The sequence below is a fragment of the Sceloporus occidentalis genome, unplaced genomic scaffold (assembly GCF_023333645.1).
Source record: "Sceloporus occidentalis isolate IW3139 unplaced genomic scaffold, rSceOcc1.0.p SCAF_4, whole genome shotgun sequence".
NCBI classification, from domain to species: Eukaryota; Metazoa; Chordata; class Lepidosauria; order Squamata; family Phrynosomatidae; genus Sceloporus; species Sceloporus occidentalis.
The window spans coordinates 198616820-198640712 of NW_028316984.1; the positions used below are offsets into that span (position 1 = coordinate 198616820).

At 43.8% G+C, this 23893-nt stretch overlaps 1 protein-coding gene across 2 annotated transcripts in view; it reads right to left on the reverse strand.

Moving 5' to 3' along the window:
- Nucleotides 1-4828: 4828 nt before the first annotated feature.
- The window catches only part of SAMD4A (sterile alpha motif domain containing 4A), a 145853-nt gene continuing 126788 nt past the window's right edge, over nt 4829-23893 (reverse strand). For both annotated transcript variants that reach the window (XM_089522873.1, XM_089522872.1), the window contains 3 exons: nt 22317-22443; nt 21548-21631; nt 4829-14551 (listed from right to left, as the gene is read on the reverse strand). In XM_089522873.1, the coding sequence (XP_089378999.1) occupies nt 14523-14551; nt 21548-21631; nt 22317-22443 (240 nt within the window). In that variant the 3' untranslated portion in view covers nt 4829-14522. The remainder of the gene's footprint in view (nt 14552-21547; nt 21632-22316; nt 22444-23893) is intronic.

A 23893-nucleotide genomic window follows, 5' to 3' on the forward strand; every position in this document is an offset into this window, starting at 1 on the left:
CTTGCTTCCTCCTCAATATGACATCCCTTCAAATATTTAAACAGGGCTATCCTATCACTTCTTAACCTTCTCTTCTCCAGGCTAAACATCCCCAGCTCCCTAAATCATTCCTTATAGGGCTTCATGGTTTCCAGACCCTTCACCATTTTAGTCACCCTCCTTTGGACATGCTCCAGTTTCTCAATGTCCTTTTTGAATTTTGGTGCCCAGAACTGGACACAATATTCCAGGTGGGGACTGACCAGAGCAGAATACAGTGGCACTATTACTTCTCTTGATCTAGACACTATACTTTTATTGATGTAGCCTAAAATTGCATTGGCCTTTTGAGCTGCCACATCGCTTGTGGTCGACTTGGACTCCTAGATCCCTTTCACGCATAGTTTCATTCAGCCAGGTGTCCCCCATCCTATTATCTGTTCATTTCATTTTTCCGCCCTAAGTGCAGTACCTTACATTTCTCCATGTTGAAATTCATTTGGTTAGCTTTGGCCCAGCTTTCTAATCTATTCAGGTCATTCTGAAGTTTGATCTTGTCCTCTGGGTTATTAGCTATTCCTCCTAATTTGGTGTCATCTGCAAATTTGATAAGTATGCTCCCAATTCTGTCATCCAGGTCATTGATAAAGATGTTGAATAGCACTGGGCCCAGGACAGAGCCCTGTGGGACCCCACTGGTCACTTCTCTCCAGGATGAAAAGGAGCCATTGTTGAGCACCCTTTGGGTTCGGCCGGTCAACCAGTTACAGATCCATTTAACAGTTACTTTGTCTAGCCCACATTTTACAAGCTTCTTTGCAAGAATGTCATGGGAAACCTTGTCAAAGGCCTTACTGAAATCAAGATATTCTATATCCACAGCATTCCCTTCATCTACCAAGCTGGTAATTTTATCAAAGAAAGAGATTAGATTTGTCTGGCATGACTTGTTTCTCTGAAACCCATGTTGACTTTTTGTGATTATGGCATTGCCTTCTAGATGTTCACAGACTCTCTGTTTAATGATCTGCTCCAGAATCTTTCCTAGAACTGATGTCAGACTAACTGGACGATAATTGTTAGGATCCTCTTTTTTCCCCTTTTTGAAGATGGGGACAACGTTTGCCCTCCTCCAGTCTGCTGGGATCTCTCCTGTTCTCCAGGAGCTTTCAAATATGATTGCCAATGGCTCCGATATTACTTTTGCCAGTTCTTTTAATACCCTTGGATGGAGTTCATCTGGTCCCGGAGACTTAAATTCATTTAGATTAACAAGGTGTTCCTCTACTATCTCTTTACTTATTCTGTGCTGAAATTCCCCTATTCTGTCCTCTGCTCCATTATCCTCAGGTTGAGCACCCTTTGCCTTTTCTGAGAAGACTGAGGCAAAGAAGGTGTTGAGTAATTCTGCCTTTTCTCTATCTCCTGTTAGCATTTTGCCATCTTCTCCACGCAGTGGCCCTACCGTTTCCTTCTTCTTCCTCTTGCTGCGGACATATCCAAAAAAGCCCTTTTTATTGTTCTTAACCTCTCTAGCAAGCCTGAGTTCATTCTGCGCTTTAGCTTTTCTGACTTTACCCCTACACATGCCTGCTATTTCTTTGAATTCCTTTTTCCATTTCTTATACATGTTCCATTTAAAACTTAGCTCAGTTGAAAGTTCCTTAGTCATCCATCTTGGTTTTTTGAGGCATCTCCTATTTTTCTTTCTCACTGGAACTGAAAAACTCCCATCCATCTTGAACCCCCTTCTCTTTTAGTATTCCTGACCATAGGATCACCCCCAGTATTTCTCTAGGTTTACTAAAATCAGATTTCCTAAAGTCTAGAATGCCTGTCTGACTATGCCTAGCTTCTCCTTTCCATTGTATAACAAACTCCAGGAGAACATGGTCACTTCCACCTAATGATCCCACCACTTGCACCCCATTAACCAAGTCATCCCTGCTGGTTGGGATCAGAATAGCTGATCCAAAATAGCTGATCCCCTTGTTGCCTCTTCCACCTTTTGGACCATGAAATTGTCTTCCAGGCAAGTGAGGAATTTGCTAGACCTTGAGGATTTGGCTGAGTTTGACTTCCAGCAAATATCAGGATAGCTGAAGTCACCCATCACTACTACATCTCTCCTTTCTGAGTGTGTTTCTTGGCAAGTTTCTTCAGAGGGGGTTTGCCATTGCCATCCTCTGAGGATGAGAGAGGGTGATTTGTCCAAGGCCACCCAGTGGTCTCCATGGCTAAGCGGGGAATTGAACCCTGGTCTCCTGAGTCATAGTCCAATGCTCAATCCACTACACCACTTTGGCTCACCCCTTGGGAGCTACCTCAGAGTAAAATGGTTCAGGATTGCAAAATGCAGAAATGACAGGAGAATCTGTTTGACGTTGGATGGAATAAAGAGCCTGTTGAAGACAAGGAAATGACCTAACACTTCTCAGATTTCCTGACTCATCCACTAAATATTTTTGTGGGGTCAGTGCTTTTTTTCCATTGCGGGACCTCCTGTCTCCACTTAGAACAAGGTTTCCCTCATTCCCCTCGGAATACTTTGCTCCAGCCTTCCATCAAAATAATTAAAACACACACAGAGGTAGCAGACCTCATCGCTACCTTCAAACCCAAAGAGCAGTCATGCTGCATGTCCATGGAGAATACAATCTTTTTGGAAGGAAAATAGTGTTTCTCTTGCGTTTGAGGGGGCTGGTTGCATTGCAGGTCTTGAAGTGAATGGGGTGGGGATTTTGTGGCTCTTCTGAGGTTCTTTGGCTACAATTCTCAGCATCCTTCACCACTGGCAATGCCAGTTATGCCTGATGGGAAGTACAATTCAAGAACACTGGGATGGTCACAGTCACCAGGTGGTGTCTGGGAGGGCTCTGGTGGAAAAACTAAGGCCATAACGAGATGTTATGAACACATATATAGACATTTGGTCTCATCCAGCGGGGGCATTAAAGGCCCCTGCTGGATGAGACCAAATGTCTATATATGCCCATATTCTCTTTGTGCAGTGATCAGTCAGGGGCCTTTAATGAACACAAAAGCATTCCTTCACTTGTATTCTCTATTAGCTGTTCTTAGAGGCATAGTGCCTCTAATTTGTTGTTGATGTGTGCCTTCAAGTTGTTTCTGACTTATGGCAACCCTAAGGCCATATCATGGGGTTTTCTTGGCAAGATTTGTTCAGAGGATGTTTGCCACTGCCTTTTCCTAAGGCTGAGAGAGTGTGATTTGCCCAAGGTCACCCGTGGGTTTTATGGCTGAGCAGAGATTCAAACCCTGGCCTCCAGAGTTGTAGACCAACACCCAAACCACTGGCTCCGATACTTGGAAGTATATTCTTGTCTAGAAGTCTAAAAAAAATATGTAATTGATAGCCATCTCTCGGGGGTGCTTTGATTATGTATTCCTGCATGGCAGAATGGGATTAGACTAGACTGGATGACCTCCAACTCTAGGATTCTCTAAGACAGGCCTATTAAAACCACAGAGAGTGGCTGGACATCTTGGTAAATGGCCTTTCACATGGGCAAAACTGAATGGAGTAGTTTTGCAATGCCGATATTCACCTAGTGGCTGCTGTGATGTTACAGGAAAGTGATGGAAGTACCAAGTACTGTAGGGAAGGCAATAGCAAACCACCTCTGAGTCTTCCTTGCCTAAAAAAACCCCTGTGAAATTCATGGGGTTGCATATGTCAACAGGCAATCTGAAGGTGCACAGACATCAGCTTAAATCCAGCCCAGACCCAGCGAAAGGAGACCCATTCAGTCAAAATGACCTTTCTAAGTCTGGTTGGGACTTACAACTTGGTTTTAGAAGACTGAGATGCTGGAATGTATCCAAAGGATGACCAAGACGATCAAAGAACTGGAAACCAAGTCTTATGAAGAACAAGTCCCCAAACTGCAAATCCCAAGATTCCACAGGAGGGAATGAGGGGCCCATTCACACTACATGAATGCAACACTAGGATTCCACTATAAACGCCATAGTAACATTCTATAAAATCCTGGGCTTTGCAGTCTTGGCAGGCCCTATGCTCTCTGGATAAGAATTCTAAATACCTCACCAGGTCAGGTCAGAGGCTGACTTTCACATTCAATTCCATTGCTCCATGATGTGCATGTATATTGTGCATGTGCATTAGGCATGGAAGGTCCTTATACAGTTGGCCTTCCACATTCACTGGGACAGGACCTGTGCAAAAGTGGGAAAACCACAAATAAGAAACCAACAATTTTTTATCCTGAGAACACACCTCTCTAGGATGGTCCTCCAGGAACAACTCTATGGTCAACTTCTGCCAGACGTTGAACACAGAATCACACTGGAGGAGCTACAAATGCCTAGAGAAGTGTTTGCTCTAAAAATCTCTAGGTCCTCTTGTGCAACTCTGTGCTTAACTTCCAGAAGAACTGTGTTGGAGGGCTGAGAGATTCCTAGAGAAAACAATAAAATCTGCAAATAATCAAATCCGCAGAAGTCAAAGCCGCAAATGTGAAGGGCTGACTGTATACGCATACTGTGCTGCTGTCCTATTTGCTGTGAAGCTGGCTTCAGCTCAAGCAACCCAAGAACCTTGGTCCCAACACTTTTGCTCATGTCTTGCAAAGTCAGGACAACTGTGGCTTCCAGCTTTGAATCAATCCACCTGTAATGCAGTCTTATCCCTTTTTCTATGGCCTTCCACGTCACAAAGTGTCAAAGGCCTCATAGCGAGGAACCTTTCTTTGCTTTTGGAGCAAACGCCTTCCACCCCGCTCTCAAAACCAAAACAAACTGAAGGAGTCCAAATAAAGAGCCAACAGTCACCAGTGTTACAAAATCTTGTATTAATCATCTCCCTTCACTTTCAATATAATGTTGATATGAAACATAGGCATGATTCCTAGTTACATGGGAGGAGAACGAATAATAAATATATGTTGTAGCAAGTTGAAATCACAAGGGTGTTTTTCACCAGTAAGAACGACAAATTGAAAACTGTACACTTGCAAAAGAAACTTCAGCATCCTTGAATGTTAAGGGTTCTTTTTTTTCTTGTTTTGCGCCCAACTCCTTCGTCTGTATACTCGGGAAGCTGAATACATGTAAACAAACATGCTATTTTCCATATATGACAAAATTTCTTTTAAAAAATATGCATTGCTTAGCAACAATAACTAGGCAAAAATATTTCTTTGTGCACTAATTTTATACAGGGGAAAATGCACCCTCTCCCTGCCCTCCCCAACCAAAAAGAAAACAAGAGAAAAAGGAAAAAGGCTAAAACGCATGCAGGTACAACAGAGGGCTCTCTTGCTGATAGCTGGCATGCAACAGAATGGAAATCCAAGCTTTTTCATTTGCTTACAGTAGGCATAAATACACCAGGGTTATATATTAATAAGGGAGGAAGTGTTCTGGGCTTCTTTTTTTGTTCTGCTTTTGTTTTTAGACATTAACATTCCTATTTTCTTGCCATTCCTCCCAGAGGAATACACATTCACCTTTTATGTAAAGATTAAAGGAATACAAAAAAATAAAACTCGCTTTGCAAACTCTGATGACTTGTATAAAATCAACTTTTAGTGTTTTATCATGGTTGTGTGCAAATTATACTTTCTACAAGATCTACTCTCTCTACTTCTTGACATCAGGCACATCCAGAAAACCTCGAAGGCTGTGGGAGGTCATGCTCATGGACATGTGGCCTAGAGTGGCTAATGTTCTGGAAATCTCACAATCCCTCTCTTCCTCCTACCATTTAGGGAAATATTTAGGATCTATGGTGTGATGCCATTTAACCTTGCCCCTTTTAGCCTGCGTTTAGTAACATGAGGGGCCCTGAGGCATGGCGCAATGATGTTGCATCATGATAACCCTTATGATATGGAGAACTTTCAGGTTATCTGATGTAGCCCTGTAAAAACTCATGGAGAAAATAACTGAGAAACAAAATACTGAGTCCTAGGAGTATCTTATTCTGTAGGTAGACACAATGCAAACTACCTACAGATCTATATGCCCAACCAAGTTTGTCCATTCATCCAGGAAGGAGGACTAGAGATGGCCAAGGAGTAAGTAACCTTCTCTCCCCTGATATCTCTGGACAACAGAGAGAAATGCCGTCCTATCTTGGCTTCGAGTTGGAATTAGCAGCTAGTTTGGGCCAAAGGAGCAGGGAATGACACCTCAAAAGAAAGGCTCATTTTTCCTCAGTATCATTCTTCCTTGGCCCTGCCCAGGAAAGGAGGAGAGAAAAGGCACAGCCAGAGCAAAGGAGCAGGAGCTTGAGGAGGTTGCGTATGTCACTGAGAGCAAAACAAACTATCTGAGGGCAGGTGGACTGTGGCATCTTGACCATCAATTGTTTAGAAACTATCAACTTGCTTTGCAAGGACTTGAAGCCAGCCAGGAAAATAAAGCAGCATGTTGGGTCTTCTTTGCCATGCACGAGGCACTTCCCCAAATCCTGCTGAATCCATACCTTTAGTCTAGTCCCCAGTCTGGAGTGGCTGATGTGTACAAGGTACACTGCACCTTCCCTTGTGTAGTAGGGTTGCCAAGTGGAACACATGACAGGCCCTTCCATACCTTAGAATCAGTCTGCGAAGGGACTGCAAAGGCCTTCTTGCTCAACCCTCTGTAATGCAGGAATACACAACCACAGCACTTCTGACAGATGCCCATCAAACCTCTGCTCAAAGACCTACAAAGATGGAGAGTTCATCGCCTTCTGGGGCAGTCCAGTTCAACAGAAGGCTTTCCAAATATTTAAGTGGAATCTCCTGTCTTGTAATTGGAATCTACTGGCTCGTGTTCTGGTTTCTAAAGCAGGAGAAAACAAGCTGGCTCCATCTTCTTGGCATCCATTCAGATAAAGGTGGTTATCTTTAAGCTTTAAAAGTTAGAAGATACTGGATCAGAAAGACATAAAGCTCTGTCTAATGGAACTGGGATGAGTCTCCTCCCTTGTGCCCCAAACCCAGAGCCTTATTGCATGAGAAAACAGAGCCAAAACAGAGCTGGAGAGTAGTGGCTTTCTCCATGCCCTCTGTGTGATTTGCAGTGCGTCGGTTCTCTTCCTAAGGGAGACAGTCATAAAAGTGACTCTTTTGTCACACTAGAAACATCAGTTTGATGAAAGACATGCTCTTACAATGTCTCTTGTGAGAAGAGAACTGAAGCCCTACCGACTACTCTCCTGCTCTGTTTCTGCTTTGTTTCCTTGTGTAATAAGGCTCTTTTTTGGGGGGGCTGAGGCAGACTCCACCGAACAAAGCTATTTGAAGGCAGGTGGAAAGTGTGAAAAGGCTGGTGGAAAGCAGAGGAGAATGTAACTCTGTTCCCGAAGTTGGATGCATTATTGGGGCACGAGGGATGCACACCACAACAGGTGACACCCATCAAACAAGGCAGCTGTGGTGTGCCTGGCACCCTCAGTGTTAAGGTGCTTCGGTGCTGGCCTCCACTGCCTTTGACCTGTAGAGGCTTTTGCTGTGGATGCTCTTGCTCAGAAGAAGGATCCACTGCCCCAGCATGCCATGTAATATGGTGGGAAGGGATCTTTTTTTGGCACTGGGGGACTTCTCCGAGGCCTGGTGTGCACATGGAGAATCTGAGACTTGGTGGAGGAAGCGGGTTGTGTGGCATTGCACACATGCTTGTGGGTTCATCCATTCCCATGACACTGCCCCCACCTTCTGCTGGGAAGTGATGTGCCCATGGGAGTGAGAACATGACACACCAAGGGGTGACACCAACTCTAGTGATGCCATGAATATAACACTGAAGGTGTTATGCATCCAGCTATAGGAATGGAGGTGGTCACTTCTCTGCCCAGTAAATAGCCATGTGAAGATGGTGGGGCGTGCATCAACTAAAAGGTGGGTGTTTGTGGGGAATGAAGGAGATGTCCAATGTCATCCTAACAACAGACACAAGTCAGAAGGCATCTCCTTTGGATGAGCTTCATGGGAATGTCCAAATAATGCGCAAGAGTCCTGGTTGCTTCGCATCCGCATGAGGCTGGCCCACTTTCTCTACACAAAGTGACACAGTTCCACCTGATGGGACTTTACGGTAAGTCTTTTTGATCCAGAATCTGCTAACCTTTAAAGTTTCAGCCTCTGTCTGTCCTGTAGTCAGCCTGGCAGCCCTGTCATGCAGACTCATGCATGAAACCCATGTGTGCACCACAGACCTGCTGGATCCACAGATGTGCATTGCTAAACAAGAATGGACTCAAGCAAAGATGTTCAGAAACCAGGCCTCTCATCCTGAAGCACGTTGACTATGTAAACCAGCCATTGTTTTCAGGGCCAAGTCTGGGTGGCCCCTGTAGGTCTCTGGTATGCCATATTCTCATGCAATGAGGGTTAGCCATAGTGATTTCAGGGGGAATTCCAATGTCATCCTAACAGCAGACACAAGTCAGAAGGCATCTCCTTTGGATGAGCTTCATAGGAATGTCCAAATACTGCCCAAGAGTCCTGGTTGCTTCGTATCCGCACAAGGCTGGGCCACTTTCTCTACACAATGAGGGTTCAGTTCTGGCTGAGGAAGTGGTGCTCAGATCCAGTTACACATATCTGTTTGCATCTGAACTGTAGTCAATATAATATTGTTTCTGCAGTGTGGAAACACAGCCAAGGCCACTTGGAAATACTAGACCGGTTCATTTTGCAGTGTAGACGGTTATCACAGTGCAGGAAATTAAGAGTGAAAAATACCCCCAATTTGTTGAGATGTTCCTTCCCTCCCTTCACTTGCCAGCTACAGTCCCCAAATTATAAAGTAGCATTAAAGCCAGAATTTTTCCCTCCCCCCACAGCCTCCATCCAGTTACACATATCTGTTTGCATTTTCCCATCCAATAATTGTCATAAACCACTAAAAAAGAAAAAAAAGCACCAATATAAATTTCCTACATGATATAATCGCATAGAAAAAGTTATCTCTGGCACGGCAAGCCTGAGATAACCAGCTTAACACACTCTTGTAATGAGAGCAAGGAAGAAAAATAATAATAATAATAACAACAACAATAATAATAATAGAACTCCACACATTTCTATGTAGTGAAATATTTTGCAATTTCTGACACGATCATATAATTGCTTATTATAAAACAGTTGCATTTGGCGATAAATGGGTAAATACAAAAACGAAAGGCACTGCCACTTTTTAAAAAAATACTAAACATTTGATTTCCATGGCCTCTTGCATGCAACTTCTTTTTCTTTTTGTATTTATAAATAGATTTACTTCTACTTTTAGATTACCTCTGGTGTTATTTTTCTTCTTAAATCTCGGTTATCTACCTGCAATCAATACAGGATTTAAGAGGGAATTTGTGGGCTTCTAAAAAGGTATGGGAAGCCCCTTTCGCTTACACACAAAACAGAAAATGCACACACGCACACGCATGCACCCATACAATATAAGACAACAATGTACCTAAATACTGTTAATGGAAAAGAAGCATATTCAAAGAGGGGATAGAAGAGAAAGAAGTAAAATGGTTGCTAATAATCAGGGTTTTATCATGGTTACCAGCCATAGCAAGTTATAGGTCATATATTTATCCAAAATAATATATCTTAATAATCAGATAAACTCTGTTTTTTATACTCAGCAAAGGAATAAATAAGAGTTTCAGACTTGTAAATACTTTGAGAAACAGCTTCCTTTTCTATTCCCCCCCTTCCCTAAGATTCCTGCACAAATGACACTGCATAGTTCAGCTTCCCCCAGCCAGGTGCCCTCCAGATGTGTCAGGTTGCAACTCTCATAATCCCCCACCAGCTATATTGGCTGGAAAGTTATGGATACTGTACTTCAAGACACCTGAAGGGCACCAGGATAAGAAAGCCTGCATAAGCTTCTCACAAAACATTCACACTGCCATTTTCTTGGCTTCCATGTCCAGTCCATGGCCAATATTCTCCTCCATGGGCAACACTGGACACAGCAATCTGGGCTTACCTTCGGAGCAACCAATATCACTTTGCAAGCCAATCTGCACAGGAGACAAGCCTGGCGGACTGGGTACCTTCTTCTCCAGTGCCTTAAAAGTTACCTTCCCAAACCTTTCCTTTTGCTACACTATTCCTTTTCCACTAAGCACAAAACACATGTTCCCTTTTTCCTGTTAAGCATGCATTCTTGTAAACATGGAACAGAGAAACAAACAAACAAACAAACAATGCTATTTTGGCACTCTTTTTTCTCTTTGTTTAAAAAATAAAAAGGTGAATTTGAAATATTTAAAATACTGCATCTTGAACACACATTATATAGATCTCTTTTGAACACAAGATCAAAAAACGATTGAAGATTCAGGAAGGCAGCCCTTTCGTCCCTTCTCCACCCCACTTGTCACAGCAAATGTTTGGCACTAAAAGTTACTATTGATGAGACAGACAGAATTCTCACTCTCCCTGAATTAAAACTGGTTTGCAGGTACACTAACAGGGTTAAGAGGGTAACTTGTACTACAAGGGTTATGTAGACAGGCATTTTTGCACCATTCCTTTGGCATGTCCACATGCCACAATTAAGTCACTGTCTCATGTTGTTTTAACTGACTTGGCTTCCAACCTGAGGGCTCTGTAGTTCTCTGATGGCACTGAGAGGTGACAATGGATGTTTGGGATCTTCACAAGACCAAGAAGGGAGCTAAAAAACGCATGCCCACTTAAAACTGATCTAAAGGTCAATTAAAACATGTTAGTACAGACTCAGCCAACAACAAATCCTCAGTACCTCCACAGAATATTGAAGTTCTCAGAGTAAACACATAATGATGAAACTCTTTTCAAACTAGTTTGCAATTGTACTAATTTTTGCTTGGCATCTTAGCACACAACTGTGGAAGTGTCCTTAAAGGTATTTTTCTTACACAGCACCCAACACAGAAAGAAACAAGAAATGTCAAACACCACTTCTGCTCAATGTCTAATACGCTGGTGAGTACCAGTATGGCTGTCACATGGTGTGTCCCTTGTAGCCACGGTGCTCAGAAATGGTGGGCAGATATCCAAAACGAACAGTCTACATGAGCTATTACTTACATGATGTGATGTGCCAAGACATGACAGCTGCAAGCTATACATTTTCATTTAAAGCTAGATACTCCTGTAGGTGGCAATGGCACATAATTACAAGGCCAAGAGAGAAATGCTGGCACACGCTACGGAGTTTGGAGGCCTTTAACTATACTTCCTTTCTTCAGTAACTTGTGCATGTTTGTGTGTGTGAGAGAAATGTTCTCTGCCTTCTGCCACATCTCTAGACGACTCCAGGTAGCCACAAACAATAAAAAAGTCTGCCGCAAGCACTGCTGCTCTCATTTGCCCTGAGCAAGTCTTATGAATTCCAGGCATGCACCACTCAGTCTCCTACGTGGCTTCACATCTCCCCTAAGGTTTGGACAAAGCCAGCCTTCGAAGGCATTCTGGACTTGACTATTACAACTTGTCCAAGTTCAGCCACCACAGTCACAGTGGGGAGCATGCAGTACAAAATAGCAGCAGCGTTGAGTCAGTCTGCATGCAACCTGATCCATACGTCTTTGGCTCCGCTTTCCTGACCCACCTGTGTGCTGACCTTGCCTGGGATCAGAGAAGAGCCAGGTCTGCTTGGTTATTTCCCCTCCTGGCCTCCAGCACCACCTCTGCCTGCCAGATCTGGAGAAAGGCAGCTGTGTCTGCCTTCCAGCACAAACACATCTCAGAACAAACACTCTATTTATAAAGGGAGCTGCTGTCTCACACCGTTTCCCTCCCGCGTGGCTTTTCGGCACAGGAAGGCCACGTTCCACCCTCCTAAGACTACGTATCTTCTGAATGCCTCACGGGGCAGGAAGAGAAATGGAATTTTTGAATTCCCCAACCAACCTTCCCTTGTGTACTTTAGCTGTGATGACCAGCAGTCTAACTCCAAACATCTTAGCTTGAACTTTTAGGCCATGTTGATTTTCTTAGGAGGACTATCTGGGATTGCTTAGTTCCCAATCAGGCTTACTTGGAAGTAAAGGGCTCTTTCCAAAATTACTCTCAGAAGAACTTGGAGCTTGGGTGGTTGCAATTCTAGCTATGCAGGAAGCTACAAGTCACTGTGTGGAGGAACAAATGATGTAGCTGCTCTAGAAGAAACCGTTAAGGGCTCTATTCCACTCTGGCCACACAGGAATGAGCCCTAGATTCCCTGGAAATTAAGGAGGCCTAAAAGCATGTTTTTTGCTGGAGAGACCTGGGAGGTTGACCCAGTGAAGCCACCGCTCTCCACAAATTGTGCACCACTCTCTACAAATTGATCAAGGAGCAACATAGTTGGGCTCGGGTGTTTTGAGGCCAAGATGTAGCTGCACCACAATCTTCAACCCACATTCCTACATCTCAGATGGGCTCACCTGCATGGTGGACAATGCCAAACAGACAAGGCTCGGGATAGGAATGTACTCTTTCCATCAGCTGTCCTCAAGATTACCAGACTGAAAACTGGAAACAACTCCTTTACCTTTAATGGTCATGCAGAAGAGATAATTTCAGCAGCCAAAGTGGTAACAAGCAATACTTCCAGCAATTCCCCCTTCTGCATTAAAGGTAGAAGAGCCCGTTTCCAGTTTTCAGTCAATTGTCATGGTGCTCCCACATAACAGTGGCTTTCCCTTTGCTAGAGGTGGTGCAGGTAGTATGTCTCCCTAGGCTAGGGGTAGAACGTGCACAACCCTCCAGATGTTGTGAGATTGCAACTCCCAGCATCACTCACCTTTGGCTATGCTGGTTAGGGCTGTTGGGATTTACAGCCCATCATCATCTGGAAGGTTGCACCATTCTCATCTCTGTTTTTTTCTGATGGCTCTGTGAAAAGCACACAAGGGGAAATCAAGAGCTAGGTAGCCCTTCAGGGGGATGGAGTTGCCCACTAGTTTCAAGAACATGTCTGGTTTTGTATTACAGTGCCAAACAGAGAAAAAGAAAAACAGCCCCTGAATGGACATGCCTCTGTTCCCTCATAAACATCTTTCGGATGTTCTTCTTCCGAGGATATGGGACCAGCTGGGCCAAGTCCCTAGCGTACAATCTTTTTAAAAATCTCCCACTTGTTCCCTCATCTTTTCTCTCTCACACTCACACACACTCACACACACAATCTAAGGTACAGAACCTCTACTGCAACTTCTCCTCAGTCCACTCTTCAACATTTTTTACTCCTTTCTTTAGCACCCTGCTCTGACCAAGAGTGGAAACACAAGAAAAAGACACAAGTGCCCGAGGCCTTCGTAAGAAGCAATAGCTCGGCAGTTATTATTTTAATAGGTAAAACCGGCAGCTACGATGCCAATGAAACAAAACAAAGGGGGTGGGGGAAGAAAAAAAGGTGAGAAAGATGTTGGGGGGGAAGAAGAGAGAGAAAATATACACACTCACACAGGTAACATGCAAAAGACCCTTTATGATAGTGAGAGGAGGGAAAGCTCTGGATCCTCACACCTGGAAGCAAACTCTGAAGGGTCTTGACTGATCCCTCCCTTGCATTTTGTTGTGCCTGGCCACCCCACTACCCTAATTACCTGTTGTCCTCCTCCTGCCTCTCCAGGATATTTCAGCCCCATACACATATAGTTTTATATAGGGACCCTGACCTAGAGCAGCAGGAGGTGCGTTTGATTTTTGGGTGGAGGGAAGGAGGGACTGGCCATGTACAACACCTTCCAGGTTGCAAGGTGCTGGTATGGGGCCATCTCGCATACCCCACTCCCATGTCACCGAGCGAATGCTGCAGGAAGAGAAGGCAGGCGGAGTGCGCAGCACGCCCAGCACGCTCTTTTCTACCCACTATCATGTAAACAGTGCACAAAATTCAAAGCCACTCATTTTGAACATTGTGGAAGGGAAAGGACTTTCTTCTTGTTCTTCCTTTCTTCACCTCTCCCTCCCCCAAATAAAAAGCACAGCTCCAGTTGTGGGGTTGAATGTCAGTGAAATGCAGTGCATATTTACAGACAACAAATGTGTTCCTTCCTTCTTCTTGAACACACTTTAGTAATATACTTAAAAGTCTCTTCTTTATAATAAAAAGAAAGAAAAAGAGAAAGAAAGAGAGAGATAGAGAGACAAAGATAGATAGATAGATAGACACAGAGAGAGAGGGGCTTGCATCTTGCCTCCCACTCCCCATGCCCTCTGGAGGCTTGTACACATATTCTCTTGCTCTCAAGATGCCTGCCCTTAGACACTCTTACAGACTATACTGGGATTTTTGGCTTTAGATGAAGCTGTCCAATTTTTCCTGCTTCCCACTGAATACCCAGCAGACCCCAGTACTTGTTTTGGATGACATAATGGTCAAGATAAGCAACCCTTTCACAAAATGAAAAGAGAGACAGAGAAGAGAAGGTAGAGAGATAGAAGGAAAGAATAAAAGAGCAATGAAAAGGTGGCAAGACATCTCCAGGGGTCCTTAGCACATCCAGGGATTCGTCACCCAAAGTTCCCACTGGGCCAGCAGCCACATCCTTCTCACGGCCAGCGTTGTCACACCTCCGCCTTCTAGATTGTCGAGGTCCTGTCCACACCATCTGCAACAACATCCTCATGATTATGTGCCCTCGAACATTATCTCCCTATGTATTTTTTTTGCCATTTGCTCAAAAGTTATTTTTTAAAAAATCTTGAACAATTTGTTCATGTTTTCATTCCACTGGTAAATGGTTTTAGAGTTTCTGGCTCCAAAATTTCTGCACTTTTGATTATGTAGGCTATACGCAATGTGAGAGAGTACTGGACTACAACTCTGGAGACAAGGGTTCAGATCTCTGCTTGGCCATGGAAACCCACTGGGTGATCTTGGGCAAGTCATGCTCTCTCAGCCTCAGCGAAGGAAACCAACAAATCTGAAGAAATCTTGCCAAGTAATAGGCAATGTGCAAACATAATAATGTATGCGTTATTCTTTATTGATTTCATGTAGTTCCCCTTTACCTATTGGCCAAAACACATTGGGTTTTCAGCTACTAAAAAACCCCACCTCCTTTTATCATCTTGAAACATGTTGCCTGTTTCTCTTGTAGACTTCATAGGATGCATCCCAATTTTTATTTTTTGGTAGCTACATCAAGCCTTGGCATACCAGAAACTAAAGGCTGGCTGGGGATACTCCTATATAGGAGCTACTTTAATATCGGGGTGGTAACACCAACCAAAGGTTTGCTGTTGTGAGGCAGGTTATCTGTCCACCTCACCACCAGCTTCACCAAATAAACTTGGCAATGTGGATCATTTAATGAAAACCAAAAGGCTCAGTCCATTGGGAGATGCTTCTGGACAGCACAGTCTTTATTCAGATGAATGGGAGCTCTGTGGATGCTCTTTGCAAGAGAGGGGGAAACTGCCATGCAATGCCAGTCACTTGGAACCAAGCTTGGCAAGATGACATCACTCTTGTCTCCATCAGCCGAAAGGATCCCTGGCAAAATTACAAAGGCCTCTTTGACCCCCCAGCAGGGAAACACAACAACATTGGTGAGAATACGGTGAAATGAAAGGGATGGGTAGGTGTAGGGTAATTTAAGTTTCCCAATGCTTCAGCCTTCAGTAATGAACAAAAAATATCCAAAATATCAAAGACAAGCCTTTTAGGGTCTAGTTTTAAATCAGCAGAATAGCAGAAATGTGCCTTTGTCTAACTATGCTTCCCTAAGAACTGAGACTGACTCAAAAAACAACACATGCGCAGCTTGTAGTTTAAAATGAAAGTTTACTAATGGTTTTAATCTAGATTTACATAGAAGCTATCTCCTAATCCAGCTAGTGAAAAATTCAGGTAAAAAGAAATATTTATCTCACCATCTTTCCAAAGAAAGTTGAGAGGAAGAAGATGGAAAACATGAATTTCAGTTGAAAATCTTTACAGTTAGTCCCAAAGCAGGACTGACCTAAATTGTTAGTTTGAATGAGAGAGAGAGAGAGAGAGAGAGAGAGAGAGAGAGAGAGAGAGAGAGAGGAGTTTGCATGCGGGAAATCCCTATCTATCTAAGGTGGGGGAGCGGGGGGAAGAGAATGCAAAAATCTTCCAACAGTAGGGTGGTGGAACAAAAGAAATGGCATGCAGGTTGAAACCTGCTTAGTCCATTATCTCAAAAAAGAAAAAGAGGGCAATGTACAATTATGCAGAACTGGGATTACAGAGGGCCCTTGGTCTCTGCTGGGGTTTGGTTGCAGGACTCCCTGCAGATACCAAAATCCATGGAATAAATACAATGGCATAGTAAAATGGTGTCCCTTACATAAAAGAGCAACATCAAGGTTTGGTTTTGGGAATTATATATATATATTTAAAATATTTTCAAGCCATGGATGCTTGACTCCATGGTTGAAAAATCCATGGATACAGAGGGCTGACTGTAATTTATTTATATAGTGCCATAAGTGTACATGGTGTTTTACAAGTAAATCAACAATAAAAAACCCAGGCAGCCCTGCCAAAGGTATTGTTATTGTTGTGTGCCTTCAAGTCATTTCTGACTTCTAGAGACCCTAAGATGAAGCTATAATGGGATTTCTTGGTATGTTTCTTCATAGGGAGTTTGCCATTGGCATCCTCTGAAGCTGAGAGTTTGAAAATGCCCAAGGTCACCCAGTGGGTTTCCATAGAATCATAGAATCGTAGAGTTGGAAGAGACCACTAGGGCCATCCAGTCCAACCCCCTGCCATGCAGGAAATCCAAATCAAAGCATCCCTGACAGATGGCCATCCAGCCTGTTTAAAGACCTCCAAGGAAGGAGACTCTATCACCCTCCGAGGGAGTGCATTCCATTGTCCAACAGCCCTTACTGTCAGGAAGTTCCTCCTAATGTTGAGGTGGAATCTCTTTTCCTGTAGCTTGCATCCATTGTTCCGGGTCCTGTTTTCTGGAGCACCAGAAAACAAGCATGCTCCCTCTTCAATATGACATCCTTTCAAATATTTAAACAGGGCTATCATATCACCTCTTAACCTTCTTTTCTCCAGGCTAAACATCCCCAGCTCCCTAAGTCGTTCCTCACAGGGCATGGTTTCCAGACCCTTCACCATTTTTGTCGTCCTCCTTTGGACACGCTCCAGTTTCTCAATGTCCTTTCTGAATTGTGGTGCCCAGAACTGGACACAATATTCTAGGTGGGGCCTGACCAGAGCAGAATACAGTGGCACTATTACTTCTCTTGATCTAGACACTATACTTCTATTGATGCAGCCTAAAATAGCATTGGCCTTTTTAGCTGCCGCATCACACTGTTCACTCATGTTCAACTTGTGGTCTACTTGGACTCCTAGATCCCTTTCACACGTAGTTTCATTCAGCCAGGTGTCACCCATCCTATATCTGTGCATTTTATTTTTCCGCCCTAAGTGCAATACCTTACATTTCTCTGTGTTGAATTTCATTTTGTTAGCTTTGGCCCAGCTTTCTAGTCTATTCAGGTCATTTTGAATCTTGATCCTGTCCTCTGGAGTATTAGCTATTCCCCCTAATTTGGTGTCATCTGCAAATTTGATAAGTATGCTCCCAATTCTGTCATCCAGGTCATTGATAAAGATGTTGAATAGCACTGGGCCCAGGACAGAGCCCTGTGGGACCCCACTGGTCACTTCTCTCCAGGATGAAAAGGAGCCATTGTTGAGCACCCTTTGGGTTTGGCCGGTCAACCAGTTACAGATCCATTTAACAGTTCCTTTGTCTAGCCCACATTTTACAAGCTTGTTTGCAAGTTTGTCATGGGAAACCTTGTCAAAGGCCTTAGTGAAATCAAGATATACTATATCCACAGCATTCCCTTCATCTACCAAGCTGGTAATTTTATCAAAGAAAGAGATTAGGTTTGTCGGGCATGACTTGTTTCTCTGAAACCCATGTTGACTTTTTGTGATTATGGCATTGCCTTCTAGATGTTCACAGACTCTCTGTTTAATGATCTGCTCCAGAATCTTTCCTAGAACTGATGTCAGACTAACTGGACGATAATTGTTAGGATCCTCTGTTTTCCCCTTTTTGAAGATGGGGACAACGTTTGCCCTCCTCCAGTCTGCTGGGATTTCTCCTGTTCTCCAGGAGTTCTCAAAGATTATTGCCAATGGCTCCGATATTACATTTGCCCAGTTCTTTTAATACCCTTGGATGGAGTTCATCTGGTCCCGGAGACTTAAATTCATTTAGATTAATAAGGTGTTCCTCTACTATCTCTTTACTTATTCTGTGCTGAAATTCCCCTATTCTGTCCTCTGCTCCATTATCCTCAGGTTGAGCACCCTTTGCCTTTTCTGAGAAGACTGAGGCAAAGAAGGTGTTGAGTAATTCTGCCTTTTCTCTGTCTTCTGTTAGCATTTTGCCATCTTCTCCACGCAGTGGCCCTACCGTTTCCTTCTTCTTCCTTTTGCTGCGGACATATCCAAAAAAGCCCTTTTTATTGTTCTTAACCTCTCTAGCAAGCCTGAGTTCATTCTGCGCTTTAGCTTTTCTGACTTTACCCCTACACATGCCTGCTATTTCTTTGAATTCCTTTTTTGTGATTTCCCCCTTTTTCCATTTCTTATACATGTTCCGTTTCAAACTTAGCTCAGTTGAAAGTTCCTTAGTCATCCATCCTGGTTTCTTGAGACACCTCCCGTTTTTCTTTCTCACTGGAACTGTTTGAAATTGTGCCTTCAGTATCTTCCTTTTGAGAAACTCCCATCCGTCCTGAACTCCTTTATCTTTTAGTATTTCTGACCATGGAATCGCCCTCAATACTTCTCTAAGTTTACTGAAATTCGCTCTCCTAAAGTCTAGGATGCGTGTCTGACTCTGCCTGGCTTCTCCTTTCCACTGTATAACAAACTCCAGGAGAACATGGTCGCTTCCACCTAAGGATCCCACCACTTGCACCCCATTAACCAAGTCATCCTTGTTGGTTAGGATCAGATCTAAAATAGCTGACCCCCTTGTTGCCTCTTCCACCTTTTGGGCCATGAAATTGTCTTCCAGGCAAGTGAGGAATTTGCTTGACCTTGAGGATCTGGCTGAGTTTGACTTCCAACAAATATCAGGGTAGTTGAAGTCGCCCATCACTACTACATCTCTCTTTTCTGACTGTGTGGTCATCTGTTCTAGAAAGATATCATCCAATTCCTCAGTCTGACTTGGGGGTCTGTAGTAGACTCCCACCGTAACACCCTTGTTGTTTCCCTCCCCTTTGATTCTTATCCAGATGCTCTCCACCTGGCTTCCATGATTGATGTCCAGGATCTCTTCACTGGTGTAAATATCTCTGACATATAGTGCTATTCCTCCTCCTTTCCTGTTTGGCTTATTTCTCTTAATAAGGTTATACCCCTCTATTTCCACATTCCAATCATGAGACTCATCCCACCAGGTTTCAGTGATGCCTATTATATCATATTTGCTTTGTTGTACTTGGAGTTCGAGTTCATCTTGCTTATTTCCCATGCTCTGTGCATTAGTGTAGAGACATCGCAGACCATGGTTCCCTTTTACTTGCTGCCTGTGCAAGTTTTTTTGCCTCCCACTGTTGGGTCCTTGCACTGTTTGACTTGTTTCCTCTGTGTCAGTTTGACTATTTTCTCCAGCCCTTTTGCCTTCCTTAATATTGTCTCCCTTCCCCTCGGAACTCAGTTTAAAGCTCTCCTGATCAAGTTCTTGAGACTGTTGGCAAAAACATTTCTTCCAACTGGCGTGAGATGCAACCAGTCTGTTGCAAGAAGTCCCTCCTCATGGAACCGCAGCCCATGATCGAAGAATCCAAATCCTTCTCGGCGGCACCATCTGCGAAGCCAGTTGTTCACATCTGCTATTTTCCTCTCCCTTCCTGGATCATGCCCTTCAACTGGCAGAAGAGACGAGATGACAACCTGTACATCCATTCCTTTCAGCTTCCTACCAAGCGCCTCGTAATCCCTTTTGATGTTCTGAAAGCCATGGCAGAGTGAAGATTTGAATCCTGGTCTCCAAAGTCCTAGTCCAACATTCAAACCATTACACCATGTTAGCATTGGCTGCCAAAGTTGTACTAGCTAAATTATATATAGTGGACCTTTCCCACCCAGGGTGATTTGGTTTTGGTGGGGAGGACTTTTCAGACTTGAAGCACACAGAATATTGCTGTGAAGTAACAAGAAAAACAGAAACTGGACTAAGCCAAAATTCAAGAGATCCATTTTCTGTCTCTTTAAAATGTCATTTACAACAAACCTCAAGTGGAAATCTTTGGCCATGTGTATTGAATGAAAACAACTGACAGGCAACAAGAGCCAGTTGTGGTACATCTCAGCAAGATGTACTTTAAAGCAGCTGCCAAGAAGAGGATTCCTACCTCCCTGCAGACTCTTATCCCCACCAACACTGCTCATGTTCAAAGACATAGTTGTGTTACTCTGGAAAATCAGTATGCAAGGGGATATTGTAGCACCTTTGAGACTTGCTGAAAGAAAGAAGTCGGTAACATGAGCTTTCATAGACTTGAGACTACTACTGCAGATGCATGTTTACAACGCCTAATGTTGTAGAAGCCACAAAAATCTCTGGTAGGGGAAAATTAAACTTTTAAAGCTTAAGACTGGAGCCTCAGTTTAAGACACAATGATGAGGGGATGTATAGTATGTACAAGAACTTAGGCAGAAGTCTTTTTACAAAATCATGCAGTAGTAGCAATTGAATGACAAAAGGCTATGAGTACAAATTCACCAATAAAAACAAGCACTATTTGCAAACTATGCATGTCACGTTTGTCCTTAATCACGCTGACATTCTAGCCGGTGTTTTTATTTCTAGTGCAACTTTTCATGGACACAGTCCACTTTATCAGATGCAAGACGGTGTGAGGAAGTGGGCTATGTTTCCTCAAAACCTTATTGTTTCATCCCAGTTTGTCTCAAAGCACCTGTATATTACTGCAACTGAAATGGAGGCATTACCTCTTGGTGTTTCTTAGTCCTCTTCCAAACTAAGCGTTACAATATAGTCTTTTGCATGTTTACGAAGAAGAAGTCTGAATGCGTTCAACAGGGTTCACTTCAAGTAAGGGGTGTAACACTGTAGCCGAAGAATGTGAAAATGTACTTCTTGTTGTTTTGTGCCTTCAATCATTTCTGATTTATGATAATCCTAAGGTGAATCTATCATGGGTACACACTTGCCTATCTTCAAAGATTTAGCATCTTGGTCTCTCCCCGACCCTTTTCCATTTGCTGGGGTAGTCCTGTTTTTTACCACCCAATTCAATAAAATGTGTCAATTACTTTTTGCAATTCTGCTGATGAAAATTGTTGTTATTGTGTGCCTTCAAGTCACTTCTAACTTGTGGCGACCCTAAGGGGAACCTATCACAGGGTTTTCTTGGGAAGGTTTGGTCAGAGGGGTTTTGTCTTTGTCTTCCTCTGAGGTTGAGAGAGTACATCTTGCCCAAAGTCACCCAGTAGGTTTCCATGGGGGTGTGGAGATTTAAACCCTGATCTCCAGAGTCGTAGTCCAATACTCAGTCTGCTGCACCATCCTGGTTCCACTGATGAAAATAAGAGGGGAGAAATAAGAGCAGTACATACCTCCCAGGGCATGTTCAGTCATACTGAGGCACAAGGACTCCAGCCTGTTATTGATATCAGGTTCTGTCACTGGTACCTGGAACTCTGCAAAGATAATAGGAAGAACATTTTTTAAGGTAAAAGCAAACCCATTTCCAGTGTCACTGAAGGAGCCTGCAGCAGCCATTTCTGACCTCACCAACTGTGCCTGCTGGACCTGGAGGCCTAGGGAGGCTCATACAGGCAGATACAGGCTGCAGTCCAACATCCCCTTGATAGAGTGTAAATATCCACACACAGAGATACACTATGTGAACACTATGTAATCTTCAGGCACAATAACAATTTGCACAACGCATATCAATAAGCAGGTGCCATTTCACAATATGCAGTGCAGAATACATGATGCCTAGCTGTGATGCACAATATGTAACTGCAACACACAATCCACAACAGCTATCAGCAGAATATGTCTGTTGGGCCATGCTGAGGTTTTGGCCCCGCAGGTGTAGTGTGACTTATGCATGTGTATGTCTCTTAAGTGGATGCCAGCCACAGTCTGCCAGATAATTTTAAAAGCCTTCTTAAAAGACCTTTCACAAAACTTTGGGAGAGAAAGAATGCTGAAACATCACACCCACTCAAACAAACAGCTTCATTTATATATCGCTTCATACTGAACTAACCGTGTCTAAGCAGTTTACAACTGTAAGCTAACCCAATGCCAGTTTTCCACTATGGGTGGGGAGATAATGGGGTGTCATTAAGGAGAAGAATGGCTTTGGCCTACCTGGCTGCTGGAACATAAGCATTGTTTGAGGAGAGGTGTGGACTGGCAATGAGCGTGTCCTCTGGACCGAGCTGTGACTCCGGCTAGGCATGCTGTTACTTCCTCCAGGGTTTGCAAACCAAAGGTTCTATGGGGAGAAGATAGAAGGAGCACCATGAAGCGCATGAAAGCAGAGAGGAAGGAGAAGTTATGCAGAGCTCTTCCTACTGGCATACTAGTCAACTCTCCTGATTTGGCAGGGATAGTCCCAATTAATCCTCCACTGTCCCATTTTTCTGATTGCTTTGAAAATGTCCCAGTTTCTCTTTCCTTCTCCCACTTTGCTCTTTGCCTTCAGCTGTAAAGTGGGGCACAGTAAGAAAAGAAGACCCTATTACATGTTTGCTGTTGTTAACCACCTTTGACTCAATACCAACTCATGGCAACCCTGTGGATGAGACATCTCCAAGACTCCTTATAATCCACAGCTCTGCTCAAGTCCTGCAGACTGATGTCTATGACCTCCTCAGTAGAGTCCACCCATCTAGCATGCGGTTTTCCTCTCTTTCTATATCCCTCCACCTTTCGTAGCATTATTGTCTTTTCTAATGTGTCAGGCCTTCTCATGATGTGGTCAAAGTACAATAGCCTCAATTTAATCATCTTGGCTTCCAGGTAGGGTTGCCATATCCCGCCTGGGGGCGGGACTTTCCCAGTTTGGGGTGTGGCCACACGGTCCCGCCCTGCCCCCGGGATCCCCCCCGACGGATGCCAGGCAGGGAAAGGAGCCTCACCTCAGTGAGGCCCGTTCCCTGCTTGGCCTCCTCCGCCGGCCAGGGAGGCTGCAAGGCAGTGGAAAGAGCCTTTCCTCTTCTTTCTCCTCCTCCTCTTCTTCTGTCTCCTCTTCTTCTTACTCTCCTCCTCCTCTTCTTCCTCCTCTCCTCCTCCTCCTCCCCTTCTTCTTCTTCCTCCTCCTCTTCTTCTCCACCTCATCCTTCCCCTCTTCCTCCCCTTTTTCTTCCTCTCTACTTCCTCTTCTTCCTCCTCCTCCTTCCCCCCTCTTCTTCCTCCTCCTCTTCTTCCTTCTTTTCTTGTTCTCCTCTTCCTCCTCCTCTGCTTCTTCCACTCTTCCTCCTCTTCTGGTTTTTGGCCAGAAAGGGAAGCACATTTCTGCCATCTGTCTAGGAATAATGCCAAACGTCCTCCATTTTGATCATGCCTAAGAAACATGCATTTATATGAATTTAAAAAAATCATCAATTTTTTGCATGTCCTCCATTAAAAAAAAAAAAAAAAAAAAAAAAAAAAGTGCCCTACATTTGAAAATTTTGTCCTACATTTGTCCCGGTTTGGAGGTCCTGACTTATGGCAACCCTACTTCCAGGGAGACTTCAGGCATGATCTGTTCAAGGACCCATTTGTTTGTCTTTTTGGCCATCCACAGTATTCTCAGCACTCTTCTCCATCACCATATCTCAGATGAATTGATTTTCTTCTTATCTATTTCTTAGCCATTACATATGGTTAGACCCAAAATCAAGGAAGCAACAGCTGCCCCCAGTCTGCAGGATGTGAACAGGTCTGTTGGTAACAGGGTC